Source organism: Lissotriton helveticus, chromosome 1_1 (assembly GCF_964261635.1).
Source record: "Lissotriton helveticus chromosome 1_1, aLisHel1.1, whole genome shotgun sequence".
Lineage (NCBI taxonomy): Eukaryota > Metazoa > Chordata > Amphibia > Caudata > Salamandridae > Lissotriton > Lissotriton helveticus.
In genome coordinates this window covers 1,441,138,579-1,441,166,423 of record NC_136057.1, presented here as the reverse complement: position 1 = coordinate 1,441,166,423, position 27,845 = coordinate 1,441,138,579, and the positions used below count along the sequence as shown (strand labels likewise).

The 27,845-nt window shown below is 44.8% G+C and overlaps 2 protein-coding genes across 6 annotated transcripts in view; one reads left to right on the top strand and one right to left on the bottom strand.

The window, feature by feature from the left end:
* The window catches only part of PODNL1 (podocan like 1), a 302,248-nt gene extending 295,911 nt beyond the window's left edge, over positions 1-6,337 (top strand). For all 3 annotated transcript variants that reach the window (XM_078685604.1, XM_078685610.1, XM_078685601.1), the window contains one exon: positions 5,490-6,337. The gene's annotated coding sequence lies outside the window, so the exon portion shown is untranslated. The remainder of the gene's footprint in view (positions 1-5,489) is intronic.
* CC2D1A (coiled-coil and C2 domain containing 1A) overlaps positions 5,811-27,845 on the bottom strand; it is a 322,722-nt gene continuing 300,687 nt past the window's right edge. For all 3 annotated transcript variants that reach the window (XM_078685567.1, XM_078685558.1, XM_078685561.1), the window contains exons 25-29: positions 10,091-10,154; positions 9,699-9,825; positions 8,712-8,788; positions 8,546-8,593; positions 5,811-7,545 (exon numbers count right to left, since the gene is read on the bottom strand). In XM_078685567.1, the coding sequence (XP_078541693.1) occupies positions 7,525-7,545; positions 8,546-8,593; positions 8,712-8,788; positions 9,699-9,825; positions 10,091-10,154 (337 nt within the window). In that variant the 3' untranslated portion in view covers positions 5,811-7,524. The remainder of the gene's footprint in view (positions 7,546-8,545; positions 8,594-8,711; positions 8,789-9,698; positions 9,826-10,090; positions 10,155-27,845) is intronic.

Genomic DNA, 27,845 nt, shown 5'->3' with positions numbered 1-27,845 from the left:
AATCCACACGGCAGATGTATCTATCAGAAAGCCCGCCAGTGCCCCATGTGCTCCTGCTCAGAGGAGCATCAAAACAACCCTGGGGGTGGTTAACCCTCAGGGGTCTCATCCTCCTCCACCAACAGAGGAACAGCAGGGGACGGCACCGACGTAGATGGACGTTGAGACGGGGTTGCATCGACCACCAAAGAGGCCTCTTCTGCCCGGCGTCGGGCCAGCATCGGCCCGACCTCCACCGAGATGGGAAACTGCGGTGATGAACGGTGTTGACTCGGAGTCAAGCTCCACGCTGCAGCCGCATCCGGCGCCAACACAGGGAGTCTCACAGGGCTGTGCAGAGGCTCCACAGGAGGGCCTGACATCTGACTGGGATGCCCCTCCGGGCCGTGTCCCGATGTCGCAGCGACACCGGAAACGGAGTCAAGGTCCTCAAACGGCACCAATGACGAACCTGCCGGCGAATTCCTGATTTGAGCCCCTACCCCCTCTGTGGGGCCCCAAGGTGCTCCACGGAGAGGAGATGACCTAAAGATGGCATGTAAAGCCCGAGAATAGGCTTCCGTCTGAGATCTAGTCACCCCAACACCAGGAAATGGTGGTTAGGTGGAGGCCGACTTATGGGGGCCTGTGTCCGGTGAAGACCGGGAGCAGCGGGCCCTGGCGTCACGTTTATGGGAGGTCGACTCCGTGACCTGCCCCTAAGATGGAGACAGGTCAGAAAACCAACAAAGTTGGAGCAGAGCTCTGGGTCTGTATTGAAGGATGCAGGAAGAAAGGCACTGACATCAGTTCACAGGTGGCTTGTATGCGCTCTGTTCTGTGACTTACCAGTCAGAACGGGGTCACACCGGAGCCACAATGCATCACCTGAAGACACGGGGAAGCATTACTGTAAAATGTGCTGGATTCATTCTGATGCCTGGGGCAATTCCAAAGGTGAAAAGTTAGCCATCAGAAAGATTCTCTCTGCGCAGTACTTTGATGAGGTAGGCTGTGAAAAACGGATTCTTGTGAAGTACATTAGGTTTTCTAAATAATTTTTCTGCTATTCGGCGTATACTTACAGTTAGCATTCTGAGGAGTATAATATCCATTTTAATGTGATAAAGCTACTTTCCCACTTATTTCTTTACCTTGAATTCTCAATGTAATGCTGCTTTCGGAATACCTTAAATTCTCAATATAAAGCCGCTTTCAGAGTTAAACCTGTTTTGTGATCATTTTCTAAATGCTCATTTTGTCGCTCCCTGCACAATTTCAGTCTTCTGCCTGTGATCTGGGGCTGTGATACCTGTTCTGGTTCATAGCACGACACCTTGCTCTAAGTTGCAGCATTTCAGTCTTCGTTCCCGCTAATGCATGGGCGTATTTTCTTTTGTGGCTCTCAGTATTACATCCTGGGGTTGAAGTGGGTTCATCCTTATTTCTCTCCAATGCCTTGGTGTATCCTGTAGGCGTGGGTGAATTTTCTATTCTGTTTCTTAGTTAAGTTGCTGTTGGAATTAAGGCATTGGGTAATTTTCTGTTCTATTTCTTTGGGTTACATCTTGCTTTTGCCAGCATGCGGTCAGCCCTCTTCTTTGTAAAGTGAAGCTGCAGCCTCTGCTATAGTTTTCACTGTCATACGCTGTTCTTACCGGCATGAATCAAACCCTCTTTCCTTCTAATGTGTGGCTGCCCTTCTCTGTGCTGGTTCTCAGTTTCATAACTTGCTATGATAGTCTGTGTGGAGTGGGCTCATGTTCTTTGTTCTTAGAGTACTCAGTGTAGTCCTATTTCCCTGTGATGTGGGCTGTATTTTTGGATCTGGTTCTCAGCAACACGCCTTACTTTTGCCTGCACGAACGGAGTCCTCTTTCTTTGCAAAGAAAAGCTGTATCTCTATTCCGGTTCCCAGCTCCACATCTTGCTCTGATTGTAATGTGTGCATTCTGTTCTTACTCCATTTTTAGGTCTCGTGGCGTTAACCGCGCGAAAGCGCGGTCTCGCCAGAGACCTATTGTCACTGACTCAGCTTTCCAGGGGACAGCACCTGGCGCTTTTTCTAAAAGGCGATCAGAGCGGGCCGCGCGCGCGAGAACGCGCACTCTGTGGCCATCTCCTGTCTCCTGGGAAGCTCCAACACACACAAGGCCACACCTCCAACTAAGCCCCACTCACCGCATCGGCGCCGGGGTGGGCTTCAGTGGGACTTCTCTCTGCGGGGTGCGCTCCACGCAGGCTTCCTCAGTTCACGGGAGACCCGGACTGCCGCGCACTCCATCCCCGCCCATGTCCCAGGCAAGGTGGCAGCACGCATGCTCAGTGCGTCAGCGTGTGTGCACGAGCAGCTATTGTGCAGCGCACTTTCAGTTTCCCTTCCTAGCCCTTTGATTGCTCTCCTCTTCCTGGGCTCTGTGGGACTCACAGCCCTCCTCTGGGACCCTCCGACACCGGTGAGTCACCGTCACTCCCCCTCCCTCCTCTTCATCAACCCCACATCCGCAGGCAAAATAACTTCTTGTGAAATTCCTCTGTACTGTCAGGTAGATTTTTCTGATGCCTTTTAGCTGTGACAGGTGTGGGAGGGGAGTGCGCCCAATCAAACAAAAACCCACTTTCCGTCCCCTGATTACGCTCTTCAGGTGATTAATCATTCCTAGTGCACAAAACACATGTTCTCCTCCTCTGGGCGCTTCCCTTCACCCCAATCATTGCCCCCCAGGCGGCGTTTCTCGCCGGAAGTACGGAGACACCGGTTTCTGACTGGAAATGTTCCATCACTCGAGCACGCACCAGGGAACGGTGAATGAGCGTCTCGCGCGCGTGGGGAATGGGCGAATGATGGGTTGATCTGGGTTGTCTTCGCTCCCGGTGAAGCGCCTCGCGGGTCCGATGCCACTTGATTGCTCCTTACCGGTGCTGGATTGTGAACAGAAGGCCTTGAAATCATGGAATCACAGGTGATGCGCAGTAAGTTTCCATCGCGGGCTTTGCCACAGAATTGAAAAGTATTCCACCCGGGGGTTAGCTGTTTCGAGAGTAATTCATACCAAGGTAGTACATTTATATGGTACAGTAGTAAGGGACATAGTCTATGTCACATAGACACAAACAGGTGACGTCGTTTCGTGGGTTTTTACTGTTATAACTAGAAAAGCGACTTGTGTTTATTTTCTATAAATACATGATTAAAGGTTTTGTTTTCTTTATACACACGTTTTTGTCGTTTTTATTTAGGCCTCCTTAGTGTGATGAAAGCAACTGTGTTTTTGTGCAATTGGGCGTGGTAGCATTGATAGAAAAAGAAACTTGATTGGGGACAGAACGAGGGGAGCAAGTAAACATTGCATCACTAAACTGCAAATGTGCTCATTTGACGTGTTTTGCTGACTGAGAACAAGGTCTTGGGTTACATTGTTAAAGCAGCAACCCTGGTTGGGCAGCGAGTGTTCTGCATATCCACGAAAAGAGTGTTCTCATTGCCTTTGTGTGTTTAGCGCAGACCATGGTAAACGGAGGGGTACTGTGCACTGTTGTGAATTAAAGAGGGCCATAGTGCTGTACGCTTATCAACTCTACTTTTGTGCAGTGGTAAAAGGAGACTAAAAACAAAACGGTGCTGGGGAAAGTGGGCTTTGCTCGATGGCATCTTAAAACCATTTTTTTTTTATCTTAGACACATGTGGCAGTATCAGTTTTGTAGCTAGTAGAAAACGGGAAAGCAGGGTTCCCATTTAAAATGTTGCAGAACATGCAGTTCTGAAAACTACTTTCAGAAGGAGAAACCCAAGTGAAACAATACAAAAGCGTATTTTGACTCAGGGTTATTCAGAAGCCACTTTATACACTTTATAGCGTTTCAAATGGGGGCAGAAAGCACCAGGCTCGTGCTAATCTTTATGGTAAAGAGACAGGTTTATTTAGTTGTTTTTTTTTTGCTTTGTATAGCTTCTTTACACCACGTAAGCAGTCTGGAGACGGCGAAGGGTAATATCTGGGCACATTCTATCATTTGCATACAAAAGAAATACAATCTTTACATTTCACCAGGGCTGACTTTTAAAATTTGTGTAGCGACTGCATTTTACCTTAAAGATACTTCAGTTAGCACGAGATGGATAACTTCACCTACAGGGGGGTCTATCTGGAGAGTTTCTTTAAACACATGTCTTTAGTGTAGCGTCAACCGTGCTACGTTGTAAGCCCCCGTGAAAGGTAGGAAAACAATAATGAAGGGACAGGCATTACAAATAGGATCACTGCAAGTGCAAGGGTAATTTAATGATGTCTATAGGAGATTGAGTATTCACAAATGCATCAAAGGCTGTAAAACTGTTCTTGGGTACATTGTTTGCATCCATAATGTTGGGTAACTTGGAGTTGAACATGTATTCCAAGTTTGACTTTACTTGAGGGAACTGGAGTCGCAGCAAATCAACATTCAATCCTACGTGTCTGCACAGTCTGAGCAAGGTTTCTGTATTTACTGTACTGATGCAAAGACAATTTTGGCTTACCAAATAATTTACATGTGAGAGGCTCTCTTTAAAAATGTAGCGATTATCCACATCCTTGAATATTTTGATTTTGTTGTCGGCTTACAAGTGATAACCTAAATTGTAGTTCATCATTTCACTAAGATGGAAAAACAGAGATCATGTGAATCCTGCAGGTCTCCGTAGAAGGCCACAGTTCTTTTGTATGAGCAAAAGTAACCTATTTTTATCCGTTTTGTACAATTTACTACGAATGACTTAAATGAATGCATAGCTATCGCCTCTGTTTATTGGGAGGTCATGAACCAGGGTTCACTGTGTCCAAGGGCGCCAATCAGTTAGTGAAGATCTAGAACAGAGTCTTGGCACTGGTCCTTGCTGATGTTCATTAGGTAATCTTGGCGCTTCTGCTTGGAATTAAGTAAAACTGGAAATCACAGAGAAAGTGTTATTTTTTTGGGTGGGCAGAGATCTGGATAGCGATCACAGTTTCAACAAACATTTGCAATGCAATTGGTCTCGCATTTTCTTAATTTATGTATTAGTTTTCACTTTTATATAGCGCAAACTTTACCCGCAGGTATCAGAGCGCTTTAAATCAGCATGCTTATAACAAGCAAGACTAGCACTCTATATTACTGCCAACTTTGCTTAGCATAAGCAACAGCTAACCATTCACAAACAATGTTTATATACCAATTGCAAATTGAAGAAAAAAAAATAATGGAAAGCATTGTCATTTACAATGCCAGTAACTCAAACTTTAATGTTGCGAGACCTATTGCATTGCAAATGCTTGTTACTCTTCTGCTGGTGATTGTTTGGTTGTCCCCTTTCTTGATAAGGCTATTTCTGTTTTCAGCTATGAGGACATCTTTGTATTTCATGGGTTCTGAAGTATAATGTGCATTGTTGGGTGTGCACACCAGGCCTAGTGTGGTAGCACTGCTGTGGTTTAAGAATAAATGTGGGTATTGTGCTACACAGCTGACCACCGTTTGTCTTCTCTAGGTTCACCGGGGTAAACAAGCATTCCCGCTGAAAGTCAGATACTGAAGGAAGCTGGCACTTCACACCATAAAGAGATCCGGATTGCGGCAGCTATGATTCAGAACTCAGGGAAGCAGTGGGGCCTAATCAGAACCCATGTCTCCAAGCCAGAACCAGAGGCTTCACTCAAACCAGAGATCTGAACTAAAATTGAGTGACTGTAGTTCAGACCAGCTGTCTGGACCAAGTTTGGTGACCATGAACCAGTGACAATCCCAGGATCACTGCCCATTCCCAGCATCTAAACTCCACCACATGAACTTGTTTCCATTGACACACAACGAGTTTGAGACCTTTTATTTATTTTAAATGTTCTATTTGACAATGATTTTCGGATGAATCTATGAAAGGCTGGAGGGCCTTGTTCTTGGAAGGAATCTTCGGCTCACAGGCAACACTCGGTGAGAACCGTTGAGTTTTGCAGGCTTCAAATGTGTTCAAATGCTTTCAGGAGGTTATACCAGGTGAAACACTTGGTCAAGCAGCCCCCAGGCTTTGTAGGAGTTGGAGCATTTGCAAGGCATTGGGTAGCATGAAGCACGTGGGCAAATGGCTATCGAGTTTGTTGGGAGAGTGAGCATTATTAAGAGGCTGGAGTTATTTAAGACAAAAGGAGTAGCAGGCATCAACCTCAGCATAAAAGTGGTAGTGACTGTGTATCTTTCCAGAACTCAGAGGTTTTAGGAAAAAGCAAAGTAGTTTGCATTTCCACATGCCGTTGTCAACCCCTTTAATTTATAGAAATATGATGCCATGTAAAAATAATGTAGAGCAGCAAAGTATTCAGAATATCCCTTAAATGCAACAAATCTTTGAAAAACGTTGCATTGTGGAAAAGTCTGAATGACAGATGGCAGTGTGATGATGACATGCAAGTGGTGAGTGACAGAGCATTGCGTAAGATGACAACATCTTTGTGTGAGGTGAGCAAGATGGTTAGATCCTCGTGCAGCATATGCGCACGTGTGATAGTGACGTGGAGTGTCTCGATGCACCATGCTTTATGGTGAGATCCTCGCCGATACCTGGTTTACGATCGTAATGTGCAACATTTTGTGTAATATGTCATGCAGAAATCCTCCTGTGTTGGAGTGTTTGCGACCACTGTGTAATGTAATGGGTCAATAGTAAGATCTTTGTGGAAGTTGCTGGAGAGAGCAGTGTGTAATCATGTCTTTGTCTAACAAGTCATTTGACAGACAGCCTTTGTACAAGAAGCCCCAGAGGGTGTGATGACATCCATGTCTGTGCAACTGTTTGGTGAAGCAAGGTGTGCAAGGGTGGGTTGGATCTCCAAGCAAGCAACTCTGTGTCAACACAGACTAAGATCCTTGTTCCATAAACTAAGAAAAGTTATGGTGTGCATAGGTGGTGAACTTGTGCAAGCTTCTCTGTGACAGAACCAAGGAGATGATGCTGGGCATTGTGCCCAATGGTGGGACCCATGAGTGAAGGGTGGCAGTGCGTAAAAGCAGGTTTCCTGCAAAACATTTGTCATGATAATATTATGTATGATAGTTCAACGAGTGGGATGAAAGCGCCATAAAGTGACATCGTAAGTCTTGATTGTCATGCACACAATTTCATTTTCATGTTTGCTCCTTCCAGCTCACTTCATTTTGGTACGGACACTCTGCATTATGAAGGGCCAGGTTCCCCTCCTAACTTCACCCAGTGATAAGGGAGGTGCCAATTCCTGCCTTCAGCTTAGGTACATGGTCTTGCATTGCAAGACTGAGAGCAAATTCTAATGAGAAGCCAGGGCAGTTTTCCTGCCAAAGCGTCCCTAGAAGTATGGAGGAGGAGGACTAATGCCTTCCTCCAGACCTGTTAGTGTCAAAGCAGTACATCTACTAGGCCCTAAGGAGCCAGGAGTAGTGCAACCACAGTATCTGAAAGGGATAGCAGAGGGAAGGGGCATGGAGGGCAACCACCACACTCAAGAGAAGGCAAGTCTGGTAAAGAAGATCTTTAAGTGGACTCAAACCAGGACACTTCATCTTCGGAACCTCTGCAGCTGAAAAACAGAGTACACTGCAATTAGGAAACAACCATCTAGCAGACAAAAGACCGGCAGAAAGGTTCATAAGTGGAAACAGGCAGAGAAATAAAGCATCAAAAATAGCTTAGAACAGTGGTGAAAAGGGCAACTGAGGAAAGCAAGAGATGATAAAACACCTGAGGGGAATACAACACAACTGAGGACCAATCAAAAGATGAACTTAAGATTTGCAAAGTAATAGGACAGTTGTGAACGCAAAACAGCGAAGGGAAAGGAAACAAGTAAACACATACTAACTGTGAGACAAGTAACCGTTGAAATCACAACAAATGGGGAAAGAACATGGCAACTGGGGGCAGAGCACAGGTGAACTGGGGGCTGATGTACAACAGGAAATGTGTACGGAAGACAGCTGGAAACAGAAAGAAGTGATCACAACAGCTGGATGACAAGAAACTGAAGAAAGCAAGGTGGATGGAGGACAAAACAAAAGAAGGCAAGAAAGCTAGAGGACATGAAGCAAGTAAACACTTGATAGTTGGAGGACAGGAAACAAGCACACATGTGCCACCTTTATGGACAGGAAGCAGGTAAATAAATGTCAGCCAGGTGATCGACACAATAAGTGTACATATGACAAGCATGTACCGCGTTGAGAAAAAAACCCGAAACAGAGGGTGATAGGCAAAAAATAATAAACAGTGAAACAAAAAATGGTTAGTGGGCAGAAAACAGGTGACCATAAGATAGCGGGGGCCATAAACAAGTATATACATGACCTGTGAAACACATGGAAGTGGTGAATACAAAACAGCTGGAGTAGATCAACCCAACAGAACTGGGTGAAAAGAAGCAGGTCACCATAAGGGGACAAAAAATAGATGTACACATAACAACCAGCCAAATGTTGAATAGAAACTACCAGGAAAGGGGGCAGGGAGTCAGAAGGAAACAAAGGCATGGTGGAACCGACCAGAGGAAGGGTTGATTTCCTGTGCGCATTGCGTGTACGTACCTCATTATCAACAAGGTTTCGTTTGTATAGAGCCTCCTTTGCTGCATCCTGTAAAAGGAGCAACAATTGCAACTAAGTTCTCAGAAAACTGGGGTTTTTAGGAACTGCGTCCCAAACACTGTTCATTGTCGTAAAGTTCCAAGAGTCCATGCAACAAATGTCTTACCCGTTTGCCTTCATGACCAAGACGTTGAGCTGCCTCAGTATAAAGCTGCAAGAACCGCTCCAGCTGTGTCACGTACTCTGCATAAGGGAGATAACGTGAGGCTGAAATACTTGCATCAGTGGGATAGACACTTTCCAGTAACAAAGCACACCCTCCAGCAATGTCTTCACAATCCACACCCTCCCTCCCAAAAAATAGAGATGTTACTGCAAATAGACTAGATTGCATATCCCACATAAGAGAGCGGAAACTGAAATTCCCAATAGAATGAATGCATTAGAATTCCTCAAAGTGCGCTCCAAAACAAATCTCTCCCACGAGAACAGATACTCCATGTATGTAAGTGTCAGCTTATGCATGGAGTGATGCAACTATCCACCTCCCGACATGAGCATTACAGAGCGGGATCACTTTCCCTGCCAGTCAAAAGCAAAGCCTTTCCCACCATAGTGGCAACCCAGGCTATCTAGGAATCGGGAGCAGGTAAAGAAAATCCAGGAGATTTGTTGATTAAATCACAAGTATGTTTTTTGAAAATCTAAATCATAAAATGAGCTGTGAATACCACTTGTCTGGCGTGCATTGGAAGTTTAAAAAGGGCACATAAACCCTCCTCGGAATATGAGAAGGGCTAAAAATGAGGACTACTGCTTTCTGTGATATCACAGGCACGTTTGTGCCTAGGAATGGAAGACAGAGGTTTTCACTAGACTGACCCACAGAAGAGATAAGGGATCTGGCTGAAGAAAGGGGGGTTAGCCATGTCCAAGTGAGAGAGCACTGTCCCAATACAAGATTTGTATGCTCTGCAGTGTGAAAAAAAGGCACTGTCCTTCGTACCACTCCCACGCTAAGACACTAAAATAAAAGCCCCTTTGATGTATGTGAGACATCAGCTCCTCCCCCATCCAAACCATGAAAAGGGGTCTCCTAAGACGCACATAGATGAGCATGTGCTAGTTGAGGGAACATATGGAAGCTGATTACCTTTCCTAGCCGCCGGGCCCGCCTGTTCCAGGTGAGATTTCTGCCACTGGAAGCGTTGGATGATATCCCGGTGCTGGTCCAGAAGCTCATTGGGGGGCTGGCTTTGCATCTGCTTATAGTGGTGGATCTACAGAGACAGAAAACAAGATGGTTCAATGAGATGGTAACACACTCAAGGCACATCAATAGAGAGTCAGCAACACACCAGGGACTCATCGGTGGAAGACCTAAAATCCCAGGACACATCAGCAGCAAGAAAGATGCACACATGGAAAATAAACTAGATTCATACACACATATTTACATGGCAGCAGCAGAAAATCTGCTCATGTTCTACTCCCATCCCTTCAACCCTTCTGCTCTCCCCATAAGTCATTTTCTGTTCCACTTACTTTCTTCTCCAGCCGCTCTCTCTCAAAGGCCAATACATGCAGGCTCTGCAGTGTGTATCCCGCTCTGCCAAGGATAAAAAAAAGGCTGAAATCCAAGTCATGTGTACATATAACTTTAAAGGTACAGATGCCTTTCCAGAGCTGGATTGGTCATACAGGGCACTGGGAAAAACCTCAGGAGACTGGAACTGGAGTGGTGGTTTTTGGCAGAGATATCTTTAGCATATCCTGGCAAACAACCCAGAGAAGGATTATGTTACTTACCTTGTAAGTATCTGTTCATGGCATGTATTGGTGTAGATTTACATACTTTGCATAAGTCCGCCATCTAGTGTTGAGCCTGGATGATTACAAGTTGTTTTTGTTCAAAGAAGTTTTTCGAGTCACAAGGCTGTGTGACTCCTTATGGTGATACTGTGCATGGGCATCAACTATATTGTTTTGCTGCAGGTGGGTGAGAATGGAGTTAGAGTAAGTATTACAAACATGATGTCCATGCTAGTAATGTGATTTAAAGTAAAATAAAGCAGTAAACTGGGACCTAGACAGGCATCCCGGGAGGAGGGTAGGCGCATGTGAATCTACAGCACTATATGCCAAGAACAGATGCTTACAGGGTAAGTAACATAATCCGTTTGAGGCATGTGTGGCTGCATAGACTGTAGCAGTCCCTGTCCCAAAACGGTGGCTATCCTGTTGGGGTTGCAGTTGTTTGAAAGAAAATACTGCTTCTCCAACACTGAATTGTCGACGTGCTGAAACATCCACACAGTAATGTTTTGTGAAGGTGTGTGGTGTGGACCATGTTGCTGCTTTGCAGCAGTCAGCAAGGGGAATGTTCCCTAAAAATGCAATAGAGGCTCCTATTTTACAAGTTGAGTGACCCCTAGGGGAAACAGGTAAACATCTTTTAGCATTGGCATAAGAAGTCTGAATGCATTTGACTATCTGCTTAGAAATTAAATGGAAGTGATAAAGCAACAAATATTTGCTTAGTTTTCCTAAATGTTTTGGTTCTGTTGATATAATACTTTAAAGATCTTATAGCGTCAAGAGTATGAAGAGCTCTTTTCGCAGCAGAATAAGGCTGCAGAAAGATTACAGGCAATTCTATTGATTGATTACCATGGAAAGGAGAGACTACATTGGGAAGAAACTTGGGTTTTGTTCTGAACACTACTTTGTCTTGGTGCAGCTGGAAGAATGGTTCTTCTAAGGTTAGTGCCTGGAGCTCACTGATACGTCTGAGTGAAGTAATAGCTATTGAAAAAGCTACTTTACAAGATCAGTTTTGGAGTTGGCAGGAATAGGGATTTAAATGGAGGCCCCATGAGCCTTGTTTGTATAATGTTGAGATTCCATGCTTCCAGGTGGAAGTGTAGGGGGAATTACTTTTTTGAGTCCCTCCAGGAAGGCTTTACTGACTGGTATCTTGAATAAAGATACATGTCATCTGTATTGATGTGTAGGCTAAACCTAAAGGTTTGAAGATGCAGCAGATAACATATAATAGTTTGTACCAGTGCATTTAAAGTGTATACTTTTTCATGCTGGCAGTATAGAACACATCATTTCCATTTCGCAGCATAGCATTTTCTAGTTGTAGGCCTACAAGCTTCTTTAACAATTTCCATAGATTGTTGTGGTAGGTTAAGATGCCCAAATTCTATGACTTCAGGAGCCCTATGGCAATGTTCATTTCCTTGGGATTGGGATGTCTGATTTTGCCATGGTTCTATGTGAGAAGGTCTGGGTTGAGGGGACGTTTATTGTGGGAAACCTGGGAGAGTTCCAGTAGTGTAGTGAACCATGGTTAATGAACCCAAGTTGGAGCTATGAGAAATAGGGTGAGGGAGGTCTGCCTGAGCTTTCTGACCATAAATAGAAATAGTGGGAGAGGTGGAAAAGCATAAGCAAATATATCGGACCAGTTCATCCATAGAGCATTTCCCATGGACAGTAGGTGTGGGAACCTGAATACAAAGTGTAGGCATTCTACGTTTTCTGGGGTTGCAAACAAGTCTATTTGCAGAAATCCCCACTTGTGAAAGTATAGTGGGAGGACTCGGGGGTGGAGCTCCCATTAGTGAACTTGTTGCTGCGTCCAGCTGAGGAGGTCTTCAACTTGATTGTTTGTCCCTGGTATATGTTCTTCCAGGAGATTAATGTTGTGATGTACGGCTGAGCACAATATGATCTGGGCTAGGTGGGATAACTGCGGAGAGTAAGTCTCCCCTGTTTTTGTAGATAGTGCATGGTTGTCATAATGTCTGTCCAGATGAGGACAACCTTGTTTTTCAGGTAAGGCACGAATGATTTCAATGACGGGTGAACAGCTTTAAGCTAGAGGTAATTTAAATGGAGACCCTGGTATTTGGAGTCCCATACACCCTGAATTGTAAGATTTTGAAGGTGAGGTCCCCATCCATCTCTTCCAGTGAAGCATCCATAATAATAATAATAATCCACATTTGTATAGCGCACAATCACCCGTTAGGGTCTCTAGGCGCTGGGGGCCGTCGGGAAGATTAAGCAAGCTATTGCCCAGAGTCGCATGGTGCTGGGCTAAACTGCCGCCGGAGCCGGGGATCGAACCGTGATCCCCAGATTCCAGCGTCAGTCGCCCTGGCCGCGGCGCCACACCTCTCCCTCCCTCCACTGTGAGAATGTCTTGGGGAACTGGGTCTAAAAAACGGCTTCCCTTTGGACATATTTTGTGAGCTCCACCACTGTAGAGAGTGATGTGTGCAGCTGTATATCAACATTAGATCGTGTAGCTGACCCTGTGACAATGTCCATTGTTGTGAGAGACATTCTTGCAGTGGTCTTATATGTAAATGGCCATGAGGGACTATTGCGATGCAGGATGCCATCATGACTAAAAGGTGCATTCATGTCCTGACAATGACTTGAAGCCCAGTTTGAAACTGTTGAGACCTGGGTCAGAATGTTTTGTATTCAGGTATGCTAACCCCAAGTACGCATTGAGTGTGGCCCCTAAATACGGTTGTAGGTGGGATTTTTGTGGGTTGATTGTAAACCCTAATTGATGTAATAGGGGGACTGTTTCCTGTGTAAGTTGGCTGCAAATGTGACAGCTGTTTGCCTTTATAAGCAAATTGTCTAAGTAAGAAAATACATGAATGTTTTGTCTGCACAGAAGTACTGTCACTACTGCTAGGCATTTTGTGAATACCCATGGGGCAGTGGTGTCTCCAAAGGGAAAAACTCTTGAGGTGATAGTGCTTTCCGTGGAAGACAAACTGCAGTTATTTGCAGGGTGAGGGATGGATGTGTATATGAAAGTAGGGGTCTTTTAGGTCTAATGCAGCCATGAAGTCGCCCTTTTGCAATAATGGTATCACTGCCTGAAGGTGACCATGTGGAAATGTTCTGACAGGATGTAGTGATTTACGGGCCGGAGGTTGAGAATGGGTGGAAGTGTGCCGTCCTTTTTGGGAATGAGAAAGTATAGTGAATATACTCCTGTTCCTTGATGTTGAAGTTGAACTGGCTCTATGGCTCCGTTGAGTAGGAGAGCTGAAATCTTTTGTTTGAGGAGGGCTTTGTGGTTGCTGGGTAGGATTTTGGTGGAGTGGTAATGAGCTCCAGCCAGTAACCATGTTGGATAGTGTCCAACACGCATTGGTCTGTTGTGATGAATCTCCATGCAGTGTAAAAGTTTTGAAGACGTACCCCAACAGGTGACGGATGTTCGAGAGGAATGTTGAGGAAGTCACTGTTTAGTGTTTGTATTTGCAGTAGGGGTAGAATTTCTGGGACCGCAGCCCTTGTAACTGTTGCCTTTATATGAGCGTCTGTAGAAGCTTTGAGATGTGGATGACTGTCCTTTTTTTTTTTTGCAGGTGCCCGTAGAGGCTGACCTGGAACCCTTTTTTAAAGTTGGGTGACTAAAAGACCCACAATAAGTAGGAGTTTGGAAGGCCCCCATAGATTTTGCTACCTCTGTGTCTTTTTTCATCTGTTCAAGGGCTGTATCTACTTGTGGCCCAAAGAAGTGCTCATTGTCAAAGGGAAGATTAAGTATTGTTTGCTGTACTTCAGGTTTAAAACCTGAGACACGATGCCAAGAGAAGGCTGATGCCTCTCGCTGCAGTGTCTGTGGAATCTAGCACACACTTGATGGTTTTATTAGTGATTAACTTCCCCTTATGAACTATTTCATAATCCCTTCTTTGTATTCCTCTGGAAGGTGTTGGAGGAGCTCCTACATTTCGTCCCAGTGGGCCATAGAATGCCAAAAGGGCTTGACTGTTGGCAATTCGCCAATGATGTGCGTATTGGGTTGCAACCAGTTTCTCAGAGACATCAATTAGTTTTGACACTTTGTCTGGGAGAGGTGCATCCCCAGTTGTTTGTGAGTTAGCCCTTTTCCTTGCATTGGCTACTACCAAGGAATCCGGTCCTTATGTGGGGGGGACCTGGTGGTACGCTGCCACACTGGCTATTAAGTCCAGATAAGCTGAAGCATCATCTGGTGGGGTTGGGCATGCAGGATAGAGATCTGGATCTGTATCCCCTTGTTGCTCTAGATCATAGGCGTCCCATGGAACCCCAGGATGTGCGTCCTCTCCTATATAATTATTGTCATCTTATATTGGTGAATGAAGTGAGAAAATGCCTACTTCAGATTGGTGTGGTGAAGCGGGTGGTGGAGTAGATGCTGGGAGTTGTGATGGTGGAATTGGATAGGTAGGAAGAGGAACGCGTAAAAGGCTAGTGGTAATGTCTTTTTCTTCCTCGAGAGCTGGAGCAGCAATAGCCTCTTCAAAGGACAATTGTCTCTTAAGAGGGTTGAGGCGCTGCTGGTTGGAGAATAATTTTATTTGTTCCGGGCTTAATTTGTAACATGTTTTGCCTCGGATTGAGGTACTCGTGCATGGTTTGAGAATTGCCTCCAGTGGTGTATTCGGACTGAAAGTGTAGCATTTCGGTGCCTGAAGTTGTTTAGTTTTTGGTGCCAGTCTGGACGGTGTTGAAGCACTGTGCCCTTAAACTTTCAGTATAGAACTTATGTCTGATGTGTCGGTGCCGAATCTGATTTGGTGGAGGCCCCTGTTGTAGGCCGATATTTTGGCGCCGAGCCCAAGAGAGTGGGGCATCAGAGTCTGTACTTCGGTGCGCGTCATGGCTTTGTCCAGTGGTGGCCCATAAACAAGTTTATCGCTCTGAGCAGATTTTAAGGGCAACGGATTAGGGGCAGGTGTTCTCAAGGTCCAACACTACTCGGAAGACTCCAGGATGACTGGATCTTGCTCAGCTCAGGCTGAATAGGTTGCGTGGATGGAGAAGTATTCCTCTTGGGCTGCTGAGGCTTCCTCTTCTTCCTCATTCTGTCAACCAAATCTGTTGGGTGTGTCGTCCGGTTGTCTTTGTTGCATTTCGAGTCACTGTACATGCCGATCCCGAAGAGTCTTTTTAGATCAGAAAGATCTGCAGGCTTCAAAGTCATCTTCCTTATGGTCAGGCGACAGACAAATTACAGAGTGAATGCAGGTCAGTGGGAGGGTATTTGGAATGATAATTTGAATGGAAGTGGAACGGAGTGCATTCCATCAGCAGCTCATTTTTTCAGTTAGAGCTGTTAAATTGGAAAAGGATCAGCCAGGCGGCCCATGGGCTGTTGCGGCGATTGAGAAACCGGACGTGTAAAATTGTTCTGTGTCATCGAGACAATATCGTCAAGAAAGAGATCTACTGGTGAACAGAAGGAAGCCTGAAAGGATCTTGAACTGGAGCGCAAGAGAGTACATCCGAACCCGTCGGCGGAAAGAAACAATCTAAAATGGAGCCAATGCCCATGTGCAGTATCACCAAAAGGAGTCACGTAGCCTTGTGACTCGAAAAACTTCTTCAAACAAAAACAACTTGTAATCATCCAAGCCCAACACCAGATGGCAGACTTATGCAAATCATGTGTGTCTACAGACACACATGCCTCCAACATGCAAGCAATTTTATTAGACACAAAGAATTCATCTCCCCTGCCAAAATTTCCACAGATGATCAGACTGGCATGTTACACTGTCTGTACAATATTAATGGGGTGTTAAAACATTTTTCCTGGTTGTTTTTAGATTTGAGGCCACCACTGAGCCTTTTCCCCAAGCTGATGATGAAAGAGGATGTTTTGAAGGCCAGATTGGGCACTAAAATAAACCCTGTACAAAATGCTCAAACCAATCCAACACTTCAGGAGTCCGCGACTAGAATGGAGCCAAAGGATCCTTAATGGTTGGATCATGGCAGGCCATCCAGTCAATTAGGAAAATTACATAATGGCCAGTCCAGCCCTGGCGTTTCTCGGCCCAGGGTGATCCCCCTTGGCGTGGTGGTGTGGAATATTAGCAGAGCCCTTTTACCTGCTGACCTGCATAGTGAGGGATCCCCATCAGGTGAAGGATCACTAAGAGACCCTCCAGCTAAGAAATAAAGTTACTGCTAATGAGGGAAAGTTATTTTACCAAACTGCACTTCAGAAGCGACAACTTACAAATAAGTTTGTTCAAACATGCTGTTTAATGTGTTTTCACCACTCCCTGTCTTTTGTTTTTGCCAAAGTGATACCACCACACAAATGGACGCATAATGACTGCACAACAAATCCACATTCATACCACCAGTGCAAGCAACTACACCACAGATCATTCATTTTCAGAAGACGGTACCATCTGAAATAGAGATGCTAGCATCCAAAAACAGATACTATAAGCACATCCTGACCGGCCCCAAAAGAAAAACCATATCAGAACTCCTTTCCAATCAGGGTATCATAGTTATGCCGGCAGGCCAAGGGGCAGCATAATCATACATAACAGAATCGTCTATATAGCAAAACGCATAAGGCAGGTCTCTAATGCAGACTACTGTAAGACAACAGAAGAGAAAGCCATGAAGATCAGACATGAACAAATGAAATCCATAATTGATGAGGGCTTAGCAGCTGCTTGGCTCTGAGCAAAATATGATGACTTCTTACATACAAAACATCCCTGCATGTCAACATTGTGCCTCCTTCTGAAGTTTACAAAAACCTGTACCACCATTCTGGCTGTCCAATCTTATTAGCAGGAACAAATGAAGTCCATAATATATGAGGGTTTAGCAGCTGGCTAGCTCAGAGGAACAAAATATGACTTTCTGCATACAGAAGGATAAGTTACTTACCTGTAATCCTAGTTCTCTTCCAGGGGTATCCTCATCAAAGTCATAAGCACTGAATATTCCCGCCCATGTGCGGGGACCCCATAAATAATATAAAATTATATATGGAAATCACATTTAGCATTTTTTCTCACACCAATGCAGCCCCAAACTGAGACTAAACAATGTAATTACCCATACATATACTGTACTCACAAGGATATAAAAAACACATTAGGTCAAATAGTACTTGAACTCTGTGTTTTAATGAGCAAAACACTCATAAATCCTGAAAATTGCTAATAAATAGACATTGTTAGCCCACAGGCTGCATTGTAAAGCAATAGCATAGAAAATGAAAGCCTTTTCAACAAAAACTGGCAACGTGCCTTTAAGGCAGCCATGACCCCTAGCTTCCCATCATGCCTCAGGGGTGACAGTTAGGTCAGTTGTTCTTTGCATAACCCTGAAAGTCAGGGCTCAACAATAAACTGTACACATTTTGACAACGTCTCATTTACCTGGGGAGGCGGGTGGGTTGCTTATGACTTTGACGAGGATACCCCTGGAAGAGAACTAGGATTACAGGTAAGTAACTTATCCTTCTCTTCCAGGGGATCCTCATCAATAGTCATAAGCACTGAATAGAATAGCAAGCCCATCAACCACCTCCAGGTAAATGAGAAACACATGACCCAACCAAAGAGTGTAACAGCTACAAATCATCTATTAAACAGATTCCGCAAGGAGGCCTGGCCTACTTGTGTATCTGCTCTAGTGTCTGAATCTAGACAGTAGTGTCTGGTAAATATATGGACGGACCTCCAGGTCGCCGCCTTACAAATCTCAGACATGGGCACATTATGAAGAAAAGCCGTAGCAGCCGATTTTCCTCTGGTGGAATGCGCTTTAGGAGAAAACCCCAGGGTATTCTGTGCCAATTGGTAAGCAAGTTTGATACATGAAACTATCCACCTTGAAATAGAACGTTTCGAGGCTGCATAACCTGGTCTGATCGATCCATAGTTGACAAATAACTGATCAGACTTACGTATCGTTTTGGACTTATGAAGATAACATTTCAGAACTCTTTTCAGGTCCAACGAATGCAATACCCTCTCAGCTGGTGTGGAGGGATTGGGAAAAAAGGTGGGCAGAGAGATGGTCTGGTTTACATGAAAATCTGATACCACCTTAGGTAGGAAAGAAGGATGTGTTCTCAACACTACCCTATTCAGATGGAACACCGTGTAAGGCTCTTTGGAACAGAGAGCTTGAATTTTGCTCACCCTATGAGCTGACGTGATTGCTACCAAAAAAGCGTCCTTCCACGAAATATGCTGCAAAGTTGCTTTATGAATGGGTTCCAAAGGTGGACCCATCAATTTTGATAGCACCAGGTTCAACTCCCAGGGGGTGACGGAGGTCGTACTGGAGGATAAACCTTTTTCAACCCCTGCAGAAAATCCTTCACAGCGTGCAAACTAGAAAAAAGAAGGTTGGGAAGGTGAACGCCTATAAGCTGTTATAGCAGCCAAATGCACCGTAATAGAATTAAACTTCAACCCTGCTTTAGCCAGATACAATGAATAAGGATGAATAACTTCTTCCTGACCCCTGATAGGATGACAATTGTTCTGCATACACCACATATAGAAGCGCTTCCACTTGCATGCATAAGAATGTCTTGTGGAAGGACGTCTTGCCTCTTTTAAGATGGACATGTAGTCTTGCGGCAGTCCTAGGTGGCCGTATTGTATGACCTCAGGAGCCATGCTGCCAAGTTCAGTGACGGAAGGTTGGGATGATGAATCCTCCCGTTCATCTTGGATAGCAGGTCCAGCCTGCATGGCAGCTTCTTGTGCGGGGGTCACTGATAGATGGAAAAGGTCCGTGTACCACCATTGTCTCGGCCAATCGGGGGCAATGAGGATCATCGTTGTGTACGAGTTTGTCAGCTTGCTCACCACCTTCGGGATCAGAAGAAGGGGTGGAAAGGCGTACACAAATTCCCCTGACCAGTCTATCAAAAGGGCATTCCATTTCGATCCTGGTCGGTAGAATCTTGAGGCGAAGTCTCGGCATTTGGTGTTTTCGTCTTCCGCGAAGAGATCTATGGTGGGACGACCCCAAGACTGGAAGATGTCTTAGACTACCTCGTCGTTGAGAACCCAGTCTTCTCTGCCCTCACATTCTGTTCTCCTGGGAGGTGGACTGCTGTGATTGACAGATTGCGAGCCAGGAGCCAATGCCAAATGTTTTGGGCCTCCAGCGAAAGAGTCTGTGAGCGTGTCCCTCTCTGCTTGTTCAGGTAGTACATTGTGGTGGTGTTGTCTGTCTGTACTAACACTGATGAGTCCTGAATCGAGGGAAGGAATGCTTTGAGGGCTAAGTGGACTGCCCTCAACTCCAGCATGTTGATGTGGTAAGTACACTCTTTAGGGGACCACAGACCTTGCATTTGGAGATGACCCATGTGTGCTCCCCATCCTTGCAAAGATGCATCTGTGATTAACGTGTGGGCAGGAGGAGGTTGATGGAACAGAATTCAGACCTGCATATTTTTCTTCTTTGTCCACCATGGAATGGACGCTCGTGCTGTGTCTAACACTGCGATTTTGTTGTCCCAGCGTGCTGACTGTTGGTCCCACTTGTCCTCCAGATCCTGCAAAAGAGGACGCATTCGTAGTCTGGCATTCGGGACCAGGAAAATGCAGGATGCCATCGACACTAGCAGGGAGGCAATCCTTCGCACCTTTAGGTCTTTGCTGCGAAGCACCAGCTGACACTTCTGAGCTATGGAACACTGTCTCTCCTCTGAAGGAAACACTTTTCCTACCTCGGAGTCTAGCAGAGCTCCTAGGAAATGTATCTTCTGCGTAGGCTGTGAGATTGACTTGTTGAAGTTCACATGCAGACCCAACCGGTGGCAGAGGTCGATGCCGCTCAGAAATTGATTTCTTACACTGTCTGGGGAAGTACCTTTCAACAGCCAGTCGTCCAGGTATGGGTACACGAAGACACCCCTGCGGCGTAGAGCGGCCGCTACCATTGCGACACACTTCGTGAACACTCGGGGGGGCTTCAACCCGAACGGGAGGACTTTGAACTGGTAGTGGGAGGTCCCCACCCGGAACCGAAGGAATCTTCTGTGATTGTGTGCTATCGGTACATGAAAGCATGCATCTTGAAGGTCCAGCGAACACATTCAATCTCCTTTCCTGAGACGTGGATATATTTGATGAAGCGCAACATGCGAAACCTTTCCTTCTTGACATACAGATTGAGTGTTCTCAAGTCCAGAATGGGTCTGTATTCTGCCTTTTGCCCTTTTTTGGACTAGAAAATATCGTGAATATACTCCTTTCCCCCTTTGAGAGATTGGCACCCTCTTGATGGCTGACTTTTCGAGGAGGATAGCTACCTCTATTTTCTGACTTGATGTTGGCATTGGAGGAACGGGTGGAGGCAGATGTTGGAAACGAAGTCGGTATCCATTCTGAAGTGTAGCTAACACCCAGCGATCTTTTGTAATGGTATGCCACTCTACCATATGATGTACGATGCTTCCCCCCACTGGAGTGGTTAATTGCTCTGGGGGAAGGAAGAACTCATGGTTTGGATTGGGCTTTGTTGGAATTGTTGCCCTGGCGCTGATTTCCACCGCCTCTGGAATTACGCCTGCCTCTATATTGAGACTTCTGCTGCCCCTGCTGGTCCTGACCCATCTGCCACTGAGGGGTTTGAACCCTCTGCTTGGAAGTGCCCTTATTGTAGGGGCAAAACCTTTTTCGAAACTCTCTTTTTTTCAAGCCCCACGGCTTTAAGAGTCTCTAATTCTGCCTTTATCCGCTGCATCTCTTCATCGGTACTTGCCCCAAACAACGATGTTCCTGAAAAAGGCAAGTTCAAGATCCGGGATTGAGCTTCTGGTTTCAATGCCGTAAGATGTAGCCATGAAGTCCTTCTTGCACACACTCCATGAGCATAGCCATGCGCTGAGAGGGTCGCACCGTCTGCTGCAGCGCTGATGATTTGGTTGGAGACTTGGCTGCCCTCGAAGAGAATCTCCTCAAATTCTTTTCGATCCTCTTGCGGAAGTTTCTCAATGAACCGCTGCAGAGAATCCCACAGGGACCTATCATAGCGGCCCAAAAGCGCTTCCGCATTAGATACTTTTAGGAGTGAGGCTGAGGTGTTGCAGACTCTTCTTCCCCATGAATCCTGCGACTTGTTCTCCTTAACAGGATGTACTGTGGAGGAGGAAGCTACAGCATAGGATTTTCTCGCCGCTGCGATGATGACCGAGTCTGGTGGCGGGTCGGCCCTGAGGAAGAGTGGATCCTCCTCTGGCGAGCGATATTTCTTAAGAATCCTCGCAGGAGCGGCCTTTATTGTCGCCGGCGTATGGAACACCTCCATAACCGGTTCTATAATCCCCGGAACCAAGGGTAGCAGAGATTTGGGCGCAGACCTGTGATGTAAAGTCTCGAAAATAACTGAGGTTTTGGTCTGGTGCGTTGTCATAGGGACTCCCAGCTTAAGAGCCCCTCTGCCCAAGATGTCCTGAAAGGTAAAGATGTCATCCACGGGAGATAATCTGGATGGAGGACTGTCCATCAAGGTCGGAGAATAATCCCTATGAGATCGAGTAGGGGAAGAGGAAGAAGTGGGAGATCTGCGTTCCCTTCTTCTGCTCCTAGACCTGGATCTTCGTCTGCTGGAGCGCACCGGGGTGCGCGATCGTTCTCTGGGCCTGGACACTGATCTGTCCCGATTTGCTTCCAGCCTGACCGCTGTTTCCTTGTCTGGCGCTCAGTGATGGAGAGGCCTGCACCATCTTGGTGACAACCTGATGGAGAGCGACTTCTGAGTATCTCTCCTCACAGGCGAACTTGTCGGTGGGGGTGATCTCCTCTGTTCATGCAGCAAATGAGCAGGAGAATGTCTGGACCTCTCACTGTCGGAGGAATATATCACTACATCTGGAGACCTATTCCGGTGAGAGAGTGAGAGCCTGAAGAAGATGATGAAAGGCTCACTGGAGGCGAATTCTCTCTGGCAAGGCTTCTAGAGCGGGATCTTGAGCGACTCCGTGATGCCTGATCCGCTGGACCACTCTTCCTTTTAGCAAGAAGACTCCTGCTCACAGGAGAATGTTCAGTAGACCTAGAGTGTCTCTCTGAGGTCATCTCTCCCTCTACCGCCAACTCAGACTGTGGAGATCTCTGCTGCGACGGCGGTCTGTGACCTGTCGACGGAGCTGGTAAACTGGATGTCTGAGGTTTCTGGACCGACGTGGACCTGGGCAGGACCGGCCTCGACACAGATGAAGGAAGCTGCGCCGAGGTTAGTTGAACCTCTCCTTGCGGAGATCTATGGCTCGACGTCGAATGCCTCTGGGATTCAGATGGAGAGACTGGCCTCGACGTCGGACTTCGGTGTTGAGAAGTCGACGACATACGACTCGACGTCGAGGGTCGATGCTTTGATGCCGACGGAGGATGCTTCGACGTCGAGCGCCAGTGATGCGGCATCAACGGAGTGTGTCTTGAAGTCGAGCGCCGATGGTGAGGCAACAACGGAGTGTGTCTCGACGTCGAGCGCCGGTGGTGGGACGCCGACGGAGTGTGCCTCGACGTCGAACACTTATGACTAGGCATCGACGGAGGAAGCTTCACCGTCGAAGGCCTGTGATGCTGCGTCGACGGCGGATGTCTCGACGTTGAGCTCCTATGCGTCAACAGAGACCTCTCCCTCGACGCTGAACGTCGCCCGGTTGACGTCAGCGGAAGTACCTTGGATCGCGACGTTGAAGTCTTCATCGTCGAAGGAAGAGGACTGGTCTTCGACGTCGTCTTCGCCGCCGCTGGAAGCTTCGACACCGATCCCGACGCCGAAGGTGAACAAGTCGGGACTTCTCTCGACATCGATCATGTCCTTCGTTTTTTCTTTCTCTTAGGAGACCTACCTCTTTCAGAGAGGCCATAGATCCCTATCCTCTCTCTATCCTTGAGGGTTCTCCTAGAAAGATTCTTGCAGTGTACACAAGTGTCTGCAGAGTGTGTCTCAGGGAGACAGGGGATACACAGAGGATACACACAGGGTGTGTATCAGTCTTGGCCTTCTTCTTCCCACAGGAAGGGCAGGTGTCAAAAAGAGAAGACATTTTGACAAAAAAGGTAGCACTAACACAGACGTCGAGTGAAAGCAAAAATTGAGGAAAAAAACCAGTATTTTTTGACAAAGTCAAAAAAGGTAGGAGCTGTTTAACCAGGGTCCCGACTGAAGGAGCCGGAAAGAACAACTGACCTAACTGTCACCCCTGAGGAATGATGGGAAGCAAGGGGTCATGGGAAGCAAGGGGTCATGGCTGCCTTAAAGGCATTTCATTTTCTACGCTATTGCTTTACAATGCAGCCTGTGGGCTAACAATGTCTATTTATTAGCAATTTTCAGGATTTATGAGTGTTTTGCTCATTAAAACACAGAGTTCAAGTACTATTTGACCTAATGTGTTTTTTATATCCTTGCAAATACAGTATATGTATGGGTAATTACATTGTTTAGCCTCAGTTTGGGGCTGCATTGGTGTGAGAAAAAATGATATATGTTCATACATATATGTGGAGCTAGATATATGTGATTTCCATATATAATTTTATATTATTTCCAGGGTCCCCGCACATGGGTGGGAATATTCAGTGCTTATCACTGTTGATGAGGATCCCCTGGAAGAGAACACCTGACCCGCCCTCCTGACAGTCATCATAGCAGCAGGCAGCTCATTATTTGACATGGTATCCAAATATATTGAGTGGCTCAAGCCTTTCATTTCTAAGGTTGGCTCCTATGTACAGGACATGACAAACATGATCAAAAAATAGGTCTACAAATTGATGTATATCAAGAAACCACAATAAACTTTGATGTAGAATCATTATGCACAACCATTCCCCAAGATGAAGCCGCGGAGGCCCTAGAATTGTATTAGGAGGAATGTCATAGAAAACATCAGGTTCCGACAAGTTTCATCATTGATATGGCCATTATTGCCTTGAGGAAATGTTTTTACTTACACCGGTGACTTCTCTTTATAAGCGAAAGGGGTTTTCTATGGGTTGTTCCTTTGCACTAGAATTGACCATTCTTTATATACAAAGCGTGGAAAGTGATGGATCTAGAACAATAATCCACACATGAACCACATTAATATGTGGCTTCCTTACCTAGATGCCTTTTGCATCTGCTCTTTCAAGAAAAACAAACTTGAGAAATTCTCCACTTGGTTAAACAACAGGTCACCCCATGAAAAAATTAATCATGCACACAGGAACATTGAAAGTAATTTTCTTGGCCGGATGTTTGAGTCTCATGATGGCATGCTCAAGAATTAGCTGTACACAAAACCCATTCCTAGAAATCTTCTATTACGAATTAAAGAATAAGAAAGCAGATGTCCTGTGCCATTGATTTATGTCTTATTGCATACTGCTGACAGAGACCACTTTAAGATGATCAGGAAGAATTGGCACATATTATAAACACTAGTATGTCCAATGGATTGCCCTTTGCATTTATAAAGAACAGAAGCATAGAGGATCATATTGTCAGAGCACACCAACCAAACAGGAAGCCACTAGCACACACATCTTGAGCATGTGGAATCAAAAAGGCCCTATTCACCACCATAGGTGGTGTAACAGCACATGCTGTAAGCAAACCATCACAGGTCATGAACTGAACTGAGAACGGTGGAATTATGGTGAAACACGAACGATTCTGCAACTGAAATAACAAACATATTGCAGGAAGCTTTATATTGGGAAGACAAATCCAGAATCAAAAAAACGTTATGGCCAACATAAATCCGGAAATAGATGTAGGACAATGACAACACCTTTGGCGGAACACTTCATTGCTAACAATTGTAAATAAAAATACTTTAAATAGACAATTTTGGAAGTTATACGGCTGGATATCTGGGGTGGAAAGTTGGGAAAAATCAGCGAGAAAAATGCTGAATCTATACTCCATTATAATATGCTGAGACATGGTCAAAATGAAAGAGATGAACTACACAACGTACGATAAGGATCATTAAACAAAGTGGTATATTAATTTGTAACACTCGCATATGTTTTATTCAACAATTTTTTATCTCACTTACTTACTCTCCCATATTTTTCTCTCAGGCACCATTCAGTCATACTCATTCGTGTATCCTGTTATGCATTTCAGCGTTGCTTGGAGACGTGAGCAAAAGAGTCAACTTCTGTTTCTATGACCATAGGCCCTCGTACTCGTAAACGTATCAACTGAATGACATCACGTCATCATACAAACTAGTAAATGACGGTCCAAGGATCACTGTGTCTTCCTCAACCTCTATTGCAGGAGTTCCCACCTTGATCGCCTCACCACCTACGCATGCCAGTGGTCAGAGCAGTTTGCTGGATTTGAGGCAGGAGTGTCACACTGGTCTATGACCAGTGATGGATATGTTCGGATATTACCATCATTCGTGTAATTGCAATATTTTGTGTGACATGCAGCTCCATGTTCCGTTTTGAGGTCAATAGATAGTGTTTATTTTAATTAATGACAATAGTTTGCTTAAGTAAGCTTGCAAATATGAGAACATGAAGGTATGCTTGCGCTTTGTCACATGTGGTGTCTTCTCAATGTGCTGCTAATTGAAGATTGTTGTAATTGTGTCTCCTGTTTTTTGTCTATACTAAATGGCACTAGGTCAGTCATTATCCTGATGAGATCCTCATAAGTATATTTACAGTGTCAAATGAGCCATGCTACATTTGTCGAGGATTTGGCGACTTGCCCCCCGGCACATCAATATTCATTCAAGAACTCCAAGCATCCATCTACCCAAACAGCATGACTCTGACTCTTTAATTCGATTGGGAACAAAAAGGACTAAGATTTAGAGTTCCTGTGTGTCTTTGCTAAAGAGATAGATCTTTTCATTTTTTATTCCTTCATGGTACATGTTGATCAGAAATATACGGTATTTTTATGTTAAGAAAAATGTTTGAAAAATTGTTGATTTCTGTGATGGTGATCTTACTTTTTTCTCGCAACAAGAGGCATGATCTTTTCACGTTCTGTAATCAACTATAGGTATTAATATGTAATTCTGCCTTCCTTTCAGATACAAATGTATTAAACATTTCCACAGTGATATTTCAAATGACCACAAATGTGTGAGTAGACAATACGAAACTCCTAACTGTTAACACTAAATAAAAGTCCCATAAATCACTGTTATCTGTCAAATACTTTGATATCGTTCTGCTGCAACTAAACATATTTTTGCTTCATAGTTTTATAATGTGAGAGAAAGTATCTGCTTGGGATCAGTGTGGAAAACATATAATACAGAACGCGTTTAATACAGTCTGTTATATAGAGGTGAGTTCTAGTTAGAATTTTTCAGGAAAGTGTTAGAACTTTAAAACCCACCTGCGTGCACGTGCAATGGCTGTAAATGGTTTTGTTCAAAGTGACATTAAAGTCATCATTTCAATGCATTTGAGACAGTATGTGTCTCCAGTGGCGCCCTATCCTATAACTTGGCAGCATAATCAAGCACTTCCCTTGAAACCTCATATTCAAACTGTTTGTTTCTACTACCAGACTCATGGTGACCAGAAACCTATTTTAGGATTCGAGGGAAAACAGAAATATATATGAAATGTGACTATTTGAAACTAATATAAAGGTTGGGATACTTATGTATTAATTTATTTTATTTTATTGAGGACCAAACATTTCAAAATGAATGATATTTAGGGTGTCTTAATGAATACTTTATAATGGCTTAAAAGAAGAAAATAACTGTTGATGTTCTTGAAAATGAACCAATGGTGTACGTCCAAATTTCAAGATGTTATCATATCATTTATTAATACTTTTAAATATTATGAACCTGGTGGATATGTCATGTACTGCTGATAAGCAGAAGCACTAGGTGGTAAAGAACGGTGGAACGTTCATCCTGATGGAAATTGGTGTTTACATAGGTATTTCAAATATTATTATTTTTTTTGCAGAGTTTTATATATTACACAGCAATCATGTTTTGTAAGCTATATATTACTCTTAGTACCGTTGTCCCTAATGGAGAACTAGTTTCTCCAGAAAACAGCAGTCCGGCGTAAACCTGTTAACATATGTCCTTTGAGCAAGAACAGAACTACCCCATTCTCATTTGGCTTTGTACCGCACTGAAATCAAACAGAATATTATGAAGACATTATATTCAAACTGTAGTGGCTTCGCACTCCAAACATGAACAACATTATGGAAAACATTAATTAATCTAAGAAGAGATAAAATCTTATGTATACGTCAGACAATCATGCTTGTATATTGTGGGACTAAACTCATGAGTAACGGAACCCTTAAGATAGAATGCCGTACTATACCCTTGAAAGTGGATCACCACGGGACTTTTACACTTCATAGAACTTAAAGAGTGTAGGAACGAAAACCTTAATCATTCCAACCCGTAAGGAACATTCATGACATAATACCTTAAAGGCACAGTGATATATTATGAAATACACAGGTG